Here is an 11,112-nt window from a genome sequence, read left to right as displayed (position 1 = left end):
AAATAGTTTAACTTTACCTACTCAATCTTTACTGACTCCAATATCCCGCACCATAAAATATGATAAGTGAGGAGTCAGTATTATAGCGCCGTAGTCTGTAAAGTCGTATTAGGTATATGCACTTATTTAAAACTAACAATTTATTGAAAACTTAAACGGATAAATGCATTCATTTGAAACTTTCAAAGACTCTGGAATTTGTAAATTTTGTAACGTGTGCCTGCTATTATGAGTCTGCGACAAAATTCCACTTTTTATGATTATTATTTTAAAGAATAATTATATTATTCTAGTTAAAGTAGGTATATCGTATATTTTAATCTATTTTTTATGTCAATACTGACATTATATTTATTTTAGGTCAGCAGTCATTGTATAATATTATGTAATAAATACGCCTTTTGTATTTCACGTTAGGCATGGCGGAAGTACAGTTGAATTTGTCAAGTAGATTCTGCCCCATCATCGCCATCGATATTCGTGACTTCGAGGAACCTCGACTGGCGCATCATCACCGGAATAAAAATTACCATCGGCATTTGAATTTTCTCTCCGCTAGCTCCCAATCTAGTTTGCGCCATCGGCATTGGCATCGTCATCATACTGTCGGCCGCCGGTTGGGTTTGACCCGCCGCCCAGTTGCTGAATATTGGAAACCGCTGACCGATATTTCCGAAAAACCCTTGAACGCCACCGACGGCCGCAGCGATTGCGTCTGGAACGTTTATTTGTATTGGCAGAAAAGGGATGGCGCTTATGATACCTCCGATGATTTGGCGCTGATCTCCTGATACCCTCGCTACTGCAGCGGTAAAGACGTTATTCATGTCTTCAGCGATCCCTGTGGATGATGGCTGCTCAGCAACTGGCAGCTCAGCGCTCACCAAACCTCCTTGGTTAGAATACTGAAGCTGTCCTTGGGGTGATATCCTAAAACAAATAAATGAGTTAAATAAAAAAGTGGTATATTATCTCTTAGTAGGTATTTATTTTTTAATGATTAGAATAACATTCATACATTATTCCAGTATAAATCAAACGTAAAACCATAACAGGGCTGATGTTTATATTATTATGATTTTTCTATCGAAAGATCCTTTTGGTGTGGTAAATAATAGTAAATTACCATAAATATTCACTCATCGGAGGAGCGTATATATGGGCATTCACGAGCGATGGTTAAATTGATATAATTTTACAAAAAATAGTTGTTGGCGTTTACAAAGATCATTGGATCTTTCCAATGAAGCAAATACATATTGAAAAACAATATGCACTTTTTTCCATCCCTAGATTTCCACTTGGATTCAAAGACTAAAGACTAAAGAATAAGGCACTGTAGCGTGGGTGCAATTTACTCATTGCATATTTTTATATACTTGTTTAGTTATAAACATTCTCCAGAAGTATGAACCCTATCAACACAGAATACATACTAGGAGTCGAACCCTTGAAACGCAGCTCAAAAATACGTGATCTGGGTGTTATAATGGATAATAAGATGAATTTTCACGCACATATCAATGAAACTATCAATAAAGCATTAAAATTACTAGGTTTTATTCTTCGGATCTCTAAATCATTCAGATCACCTGATGTTCTGAAGGTTCTTTACTTCTCATATGTTAGATCCTCAGTTGAGTATGCCTCTGTCGTGTGGAATCCACAGTACGTTACATATATAAATCGGGTCGAAGCGGTACAAAAGCGATTTCGCAAGCAGGTTAATTTTAAAGCCTACTGTTATGATTTATCTAATTCTACTTCGACCGCTGCAACTTTTATGGTACCATCTTTGGGAAGTCGACGTTCTATATCTGATCAATATTTTCTTTTTAAAATTATCAATGGTTTTGTTGACTCGCCAAACCTACTCGAAAGGGTGGGTTTCCATTGTCCATCAAGATTTACGCGAAACCAAACTTTGTACCATATCAGTCGTAGCGGTTCTAATTATGCACAAAACTCCTTTATTCGGCGCTCTTGTTTAAATTATAATATGTATTTCTCCACCGTTGATCCTTTTAATAATTCACCTATTTCATTTAAACATGCTATCTCCAAAATTTTGTATAAATATATATATATAATGTATTTACTTATACATATATATTATATAATATATTCTTTTTTTATGTTACTTTTTTATTTTCCTTTTTTTCTTTTGTATATCATTTAATTATTCATTATTCTTCCTCATTTTTCTGAATTTTCTCATGTAATCTTCTTTTGTAATTTCTTTATATTTATGTTATTCGTACTCTCTATCTTGTTAGGCTTAACTATATTATAATGTATATATGGAAACTTTACTGGTTGCAATAACTTTTCATTATTATATTTTAAATTTCTGTAATTAATATGTAACTGTTTGTTTTCCTTAATAAATAAAATTAAAAAAAAAATAAGAAAGAAAAACGATTTATTAGAAACAATCAAAAGAAATCTATAATAACAGATTTTTATTTTAAAAATAAGTTAAATACTTCATTGGCTACACGCTTTATTGTTAATACAGGATTTTTGCAACTGGAATGGCTATTTAATTTCAATATTTGTTTTGTGGAATAAATTTGTGATAAAAGTACCTACCTATGTTAAATTGTATTGTAACAATGTATTTATTTGAAAAATTCAGGTATTTATATACCTACCTACATATAACACTAACATCAACACATATTCCTATATTATTAAAGTCACTGATTTATAAAAGGAAACAGTTAGATGTTATCTCGAATTATTAATATCAGTTAGGTATAGTTTCTATAATTAGAGAATTTTCACTTAAAATATATCATTATAAATGTACGGTAAGTTTATTATTTATTCAAGGTGAAAAAAGACGTGAGTTATACCTAATAGAACTAGAAAAATGGTTGGGAAGTGGTATTACTATATTCTGCATTAATAAATTTAAAAAAAAAACTAAAATCACACTATTGGGTTATATTATTTTTTAATTATGGCGCAGAGTATTGACGTTATTCGATAATATAACTATTCACACAAATTGATAAAAACATTATTCAGTGAACACAGAAATCTTACCCAGGATGTGAAAATGTCAATGGTGCAGGGTACATGGCAAATTGAAGATTTGGTATGGGCGTAGATTTGCATAAGTTACCACTTAAAACAATGAATGTTAGAAAAGTTAACATATTAAATATTTAAAAAAAAGCTCGCGATTATTTGATAATTTTATAGGACTCTTGCACGTATAGTAACGATATTAATTTAAGTAGTAACGTATCACACAAATAATATGGAAGAACAGTATTTTGTTCAGGATGCTCGTGTTTAAATGATGTCTCTAGAGAGATGTTGGACATGAGCAAGTTTATCTGGCGACTGACTTACGAAGTACACCGGTAAGAGTGCTGAGTAAATTTAATTTTGGCGAGTACCTAGTACCTACATGGCGCACTCGGACGATAATAAATCGCATCGCTTCACCGGAGTACTCATGTACCGTTCATTAACTACACTCGACACTCCGGGTAGCGAGCTTTGCTTCATATCAGATGTTTGCAAGCAATGCTATTTATTTCAATAAACTGGAGATATACTCACTGGAGTTCGATTTTATGATTCATTGAACAGTAAACATAGGCAGTGCAATATTATATAAATTATTATAAATTATTGACCAATCAATTTACAATTTACTAAACATAGTATGATCGGAATTTAATACACTTTCATATTGATATAACATATTAATTTGGTTACATGAGTTTATTAATACGGAAAGTCCTAAGGGTGGTATATAAAAATAATCAACTATGCTATCTAAATATTAGGTACCCGTGAATTCAACACAATACCTACATATGTATATATACAATACCTACATACGTACAATACCTACATATGTATGATACAAAACATGTATCTCAGTCGCTATTGTTCTTGTTAGTTTTTTAGATATTTTTATGTTACATTTTGTCGTTTAAGCTTTTATTTTTTTTCTAATACTAATATTGATCTATTAAAAACAATGCTTATGGTTGACAGTGGTGATAAACTTAACATCAATACGATTTTTAAATGGTTTATTTTTAACCACATTTGTCAGACTATTCCAAAATAATCGAAATATCTCGATTGATTCAAATTGATACATCGTTATCATCGTGCGACTGTGACCTCGTTTGAACTTGCATTCTAATCGCCGATTTGTTACATTACGATGTTCTACTCTTATAAGATCATTAGATATAAAGTGGAGCGGTATGCATTACATTTATTCATGTAAACTGTAAAATGTTAAGTACCTACCGCCAACAATATTTGTAAATGTAGGATACTGAATACTGATATAGGCAATAATCAATACTATCTACTCACATGAATTTGTTCTCGATGGCAAAGTTATTTACCTGGTTTTTTGAGATGCTGCCGTTGACGCTGAGTTCTTCACCGCCTTTTGGATAACCGTCGTGAATTTTACTCCTCTAATATTCGTCAACCTGTATAATAGTAACCTATAAGAAAATTCACTGGGTATGCGTGATATAATAATCGACTCGTGATCCTGTAAATAATTTGCACAATAATTAATTTTACATCTCGTAATCCTCTTCTGTACCAATCACGTTAAAAAATTAAACTCATAGTGATTATTAATTAACTATTTCTTTTATTCAACGAATAATTCACAAGATTTAAAAATGTAATATTCTAAGTATTGAACATGTTTAATAGTGATTAAAAGTATAGTTTCAAAATGTTCCTAATAAAAGACAGTCTGGTATGTTTACATATTTTTTATTAAATACTTATATAAAAAATCAATCTCATATTCACGAGTTTTTGTAGACATAAAATAATTATAAGTATTTATATAATGGGTAATGCTTCTAACTAACGTAGGTATTATGAAAAAAATATATTACCTACTTATAGAAAAAAAGATAATATAACACTCTATAGGTATTCCACACTCACTAATTTTATAATGCTCGTATTACAGTTTAAGTGAAATGATTACAATAAAATATATATATTTTATTAAATGACTAATTCAAAAGATTGTAGCAAATGTAACATTATTTATCTTAAACATACATACTTACTTTGAAAACACCTGAGGTACTAAAAAAAATATTTTCAAAAAAATACGACAACAGACGAGACTTGAACCTGTATTCACTGGAATTCGCAGAACGGTTAATTGGTAAAGCACATTGCCGCTAATCCAATGAATATAGGTTCAAGTCCCGTTAGGCGTCGTATATTTTCAGAAAAGTTTTTTTCTAGTAGCTATATGTCTAAGGTGCATTCAAATTATGTAAAATATTATGTAATTAATCGTGAAACTATTTGATAATGCATATATTATTTAGTGATAACTATTGGCAGTAAGTACTAATTGTAATTTACCAAGTCTCATATTGTATTTTTTTTGTATTTTTGTAATATTAAGTTTGTATTTATTTTAATTGTTATATGTAGTGGTCGTATGAAACCCCGTTATATAGGATTGATATCCTAGTTGCTAGTAGGTGCTCATTTAACTTGAATAGTTGTTACAATGCACCATTAAAAATATTAGGTATACTAAGTGTGATAACCGGATAACATTAATAATAATAATCTATCGTCTGTCCTATCAATCACTAAAAATCGGTTTATATTAGGCGTTCACGTTAGTTGTTATGACCAACATAGTACAGTAGCATAAAATTATGTTAATGTATGTACCTACTTACGTATTAAATAATATTATTGTGTTTAGATTTTTAGGTCCTCTATTAACACAATGCTTACGGGCCCTTTTAATTAATTTTGTAATTAACGTGTTAATTTGCATTTGAAAAGTAATTAGCAAAAACAAAATTTTGTGCGGCCCGTAAGCTATGGGTTAATGTGCTGATTTTAAATAGTTTAAGCTATTTTGTAAATGAAATAAAAAATAATATAAATCATAACTGTTGTAGGTTAGGTGCAGTTAACTCCATCTATAATATATATTTTTACTAGTTAGAATGCTATTTATTAATTCTGAAAATATAGACATTAGCAATCAGCCTTTTCCGGATGTGAATGGTTATTACTATTACCTATTTTTATCGACGATGCACCGTTACTGTTAATAGTTACCGAACGGAAATGTCTCTCACTTAGCACTTATTATTGGTTCAGAATAAACGGTTAACGCTAACCGTAATGAAATGCATCTGAATATGTATGTACTAGTTTGTTTATATTTTTTAGAAACATTCGTTAGTTTTTATTATTTTAACTTTCATAATATACAAAAATGATAATAAATTCTAGACTAAATCATAATTTTAATTATGTTTTTATATTGCTCTTTCGTTCTACAATAATAGGTAAAACTACTTCATAAAATGGAGTTTCCGATGTGGTCAATAGAGCTTCCGAAATATTAATATTTTCTTCCGTGGTGTTGATTGACGGATCAGAATATTCAACTTTATCATAAAGTTGGCTGACAGTAGTATTGTTATGATCGTCGGATCCATTCACTTCTTCGTGAACTTCGTCATAGCCTTGTGTCGTCATATTTATATAAGCGTCGCCTAATAAAATGCTTTGATCTTCGAGTACATGGACCGAGTAATATCCTTGGATTCTCTGCACAACATATTCCAGAATAGGAGGAAACTTTGATATTTGTGTCTTGGTAGTTACATTAAGTACGTCTTGCGTTGTATATTTTAAATTCCCTTCGGGGAAAATATTTGATTTGTTTTGTAATGACACTTCTGTGTCAGTGTTTTCCGGCGGAATCTGGATAATAGTTACACCACAATTTACACAATTTATGCCAATATTTAATAGCAGCATATGTGCAGCAATCACTAGAGAATTAAACTTCATCATTTTAAAAAGAGTTTCCGGTTCCACAATGCCGTTTAAATAGTCATAGTACTGTGTGTATTATGTACTATTGTATGGTAAAAAAATTACAAACACTGACTGTGGCGAATAGTATTGACCGGTTGTCTTGAAGAGTTTTTGTATGAGACTGAATGAATTTAATTGGTAAATGCTTTTATTTCAAAATTGTTTCAGAGCTAAATAACATATCGAAGGCGCATAACTGTAAAAACAACTACCTACATATGTGGATCTCTGTGCCTCTCACGTTGGATATCTTTACTTCCATAATAATATTACGAAACGCTTTCTTTTGGATCGTAAAATAATATTTTAAATGCAGAAATAGCTTTGACGAATGTATTCATTGCCAAATTTAATTATTTATATTACATGTTATACAATTTTGTTAAGCACATTTCGTAGTTAGTTGAGTCAGCATTAGCTTGGTAGAATTCCATTTTACAAATGATAACATAAATTTTAATAAATTTTACAGATGTTTTTAATTCATAGAATTGAAAATAATATGTGCATTGAATGAATATAATTTAATTTCCATCGTTAATGATTAGCGGCAAAACTATAAAGATGTCATCTACTTTCTGGACATAGATACATATATTGAGCGAGATTTGTAGTCTAGAGCCTAGACCAGGGGTGACGAACCTTTTCCTGTCGGAAGGCCACATTTATTTATCTTAAATCAAATAAGGCCGCATTTAAGAAACGTACAAAAATGCATGTACAGTAATCTCTCAATTGACGCGGTAGATAAGTTCCAAACGATTTTGATACTATATATTTTTAAAGCGTTTTTTTCTATTTTTTACGATCACGTTAAAGTGAACTGCGTAAATCGAGGGATGAGTGTACATTATTTTGTAAATGAAGGAAAAAATTAATTTATTAATTAATTTATTTACGAGTTTACCTTTTAAAATGTATAGGTAGGTACATACATTGTTTAAAAAAAATACATTATGTATAATATTCTTACATATATTTACACGGATATAGTGAATATTTAAAATTAATGAATACTTTCTATTAATTTGACAGGGTTGTGTCTGCTTTTTCTTGGAAATCATTGGAATATTTGGTTGCAGCGTAGAGGTCCGCAGTTTCAGTTGAAATTGAAATTGAAAATTGATCCTCCGAATGAGTATCTTTCATTGTATTGTGGCCTTAATCGTGTATTGATTACTGTTAGATAGGAGAACGTAGATTTACAGCAATATGTGGTTGAAAATCAGGAAAGCATTTTACAAGCAAGTTGCCGAAGGCGTGGGTATTCTACATTTTTCCATATTTCAATTGGATCTTTCTTAGCATAAAACAATGATTTGAAAATATCCTCTACTGAGAGCTCAATCAATTCCATCTGTAGTTATTTAGGTGCCTTGATGACATCAACTAGGTGAGGCTGAAAAAAATAAACAGTTCATCGCAGGACACGTCTTATTCGTGCGCCACAGTACGTGAAACATGAGTTTGTGAAACATTTAATTAAATGACGAGTTCTTCGTTGAAAATTTCACCGTGGAGTATATTTGCATGTATGCTACAACATTATAGTAATTATAAACGTAATAAAAAGTAGTATTTAATTAGATAGTGAAATTAGTAAATATTTTATAAACACTGTGACTCTGCATGTACCTACCTATATTTTTACGAAGCATGTAATTTTCATATATGTAGGATAAATTGATCTTAAATATTATTTTGTGACCATATCTTCTGAAATTTGGTTTGATATAGAAAAATACAGGTTATGCACATTATTATTTTTAAGTTAAAATTACGTTTATTAACACTGAATTATTAAAAAATATTTTCGCTGTATAAGAAAAAAACTGAATAACCTAAATGTTAATGATAAACATTACCATAAAATAATATACGAATTTATAACATTTTTTAATTGTAAGCCTACCTTATATTTAAATAAATAGATATGTTTTCTTTAAAAGATTTTCAGATAGCTACTAATTGAATAATTAAATTACTTCAAAATGTAAATTATCAATAAACTAAATTAAATAGCAAGTTTAGTATTTTTCCGCTAAATGCAACATGTAGGCGGAGTATATGAATTTTCCAGACCAGTGATTCAAACCCAAAACTCGAGACCCATTCATTTTAATTCGAATTCCAAATTTTAAATTTAAATTTCTTAACAATTAAAACAGATTCGGTGGGACGATAATTATGTAGGTTTTGTTACTGTCTCTCGATAGTTAACCAGTTTTTTAATCTGATTATTTTTTATGCTGAAAACACGGAATTTCGGATGTATGTTTGGGACATTCTATAAATCTTCACTGACCAAACTAGTTTACCGACATCTGTTATACGCAAAATTTATTTTGACAGTTTCCTTAATCTACTGTTTGTTGTGGTGTTTTCACGTTATACCTATCCTTAAACCTGCTGCATCACCGAACTGATTAGGTTTTCCTAAAAGAGGCAACGAAAGATTAAGGACTGATAAAGGTGAAACCAACTAGTGGACTTCATTCAGTGAGTCGACCATCGTTGATGATTATGTATTAATATTTTAAAAAATACTAAAATTTTACCCTTTCGTACCATTGATAAATAATGTAAAATCATGTATTTTCTTCCATAAACAAAAAAATGTTTCCAAGCCATTTACAATCAATATGATAAAAAATATGACCAAAGCATTATGGTGATTATGCATTAATTTATGTAAACTTAAATAAAGATAAGAAAATAATGTGATGACTATTAATTAAATAATAATACTCCCACATATAAAATATAATTATACGATTATTTTTAATCTGTTTTTTTTTCAAAAATTAAAAATGCCTCTTTATGCAAATGAGGCGGAGGGTCGCAAGTTACTTGGCATGTATAAAAGGGATGTCATGACACGATAATGATTTAGAATCAATAATTTAGACAGTATTCAGTGTTTCTCAACCAGGAGCTATACGGCCTCCCTGAAGCCACAGGATGTTTTTGTAATAAGTAAATTACTGAAATATAAGATGATAAAACATAATTTTGAATATAATGCAATAGTCAATTTTACAGAAATATGTTCCGTAAAAATTCAATATCTTTATCAAATCCAGTCGAATTTAAAATTGCTTTTTCCGACAACTATGTGAGGAAAACGGAGGCGTCTATACGTTGAGGTTCATTCGTTGAGGTTCATTCGTCATCGAAGGGTAATCGTGTTGCACTTTGTGAGTGAAAACAATTTTGAGAAGAAATCACTGGTGCTAATTGTGAAATTATTAATATATCTTAGGTTTTGTAATATATCCATTTGATGTAATGCTATTGAAGCGGAAGTTAAATTACAAGAAAGTCTCTTAGAGTTGTACTCATGTGAACGCTCTAGCTAGACACAAACAAAAGAAAGATAGCTTATGGGTAACTAGTGGAATGGCGAGAACATTTTTACACCTCTGGTAAAGAGCTAATTTATATTTTATTCCAGTTTTCACATCTTATCTTGTTGAACCTAAATTTAATCGGGTCAAAAGCTCGTGATTAGCTTGATGTCGTAGATAGAGGTGAACTTTGCTTGCCGCTGACATTGTTCAACCAGGCATTAAATAACTTGCTAATTTGCATCGATCATAAGGATCACAATAAATAAAACTCATAAAATATAATATATTATCATTGTTTTTATATAAAAAAAAATGTATTTTTAAAATATACGGTTAAAAATAACTATTATGGGCAGTGGCGCACCCAGGATTTAATATTGGGGGGGGCCCAAGAAGGAGAATTTAAATTAGTCCTATAGGCTCTTTTTCGTCTTCACAGCCTAATTTCTCGTTTATTGGTCTTTTGTCTATTGCACTCGGTGTACCTACACCATGGTCCCCACATCCTGAAGCAGGCCCTCAGGCTAGGATATTTTGGGGGCCCCATACCTACCGCTAAGATTAAAGGCAGTGTGAAACACTACATTAACGTTTTTAAAATTGTGTTTTAGTTCAAATTAAGGGTACTTACACTGAATTATTGGCGATTTTTAATACATCTACTTTAATAATGGAGCTGTCGAGTATTGACACACAATAATCAAAAAATATATTGCACAATTATATAAGTAATTGAAAATGTTCATGGCCATGAAGTATAATAGCGCCGCAGGCGACTTTTTTTACAATTAAAGCTAATTTATGATGTGTGTTTATCTCACTTATCTGGTCAACCCGACACGACGGGCCCCCCACAGCCCGGGCCCCCAGACTAGACCCCTGT

At 30.8% G+C, this 11,112-nt stretch overlaps 1 protein-coding gene across 1 annotated transcript; it reads right to left on the bottom strand.

Moving 5' to 3' along the window:
- Positions 1-302: 302 nt before the first annotated feature.
- Positions 303-939, bottom strand: LOC147068623 (uncharacterized). Its single transcript, XM_085952100.1, has one exon. It carries the CDS (start codon positions 825-827, stop codon positions 444-446), a length of 384 nt encoding a protein of 127 aa, XP_085808226.1. The 5' UTR covers positions 828-939; the 3' UTR covers positions 303-443.
- Between the last annotated feature and the right edge of the window lie 10,173 nt (positions 940-11,112).

The sequence above is a fragment of the Rhyacophila brunnea genome, unplaced genomic scaffold (assembly GCF_057557595.1).
Source record: "Rhyacophila brunnea isolate RB1 unplaced genomic scaffold, BYU_Rbru_1.0 scaffold_3, whole genome shotgun sequence".
NCBI classification, from domain to species: domain Eukaryota; kingdom Metazoa; phylum Arthropoda; class Insecta; order Trichoptera; family Rhyacophilidae; genus Rhyacophila; species Rhyacophila brunnea.
This window is presented reverse-complemented; position numbering and strand designations above follow the sequence as displayed.

Bases quoted from the DNA above. Each gene is read 5' to 3' on its own strand.
- LOC147068623 (XM_085952100.1), bottom strand. From the start codon at position 827: ATGAATAACGTCTTTACCGCTGCAGTAGCGAGGGTATCAGGAGATCAG.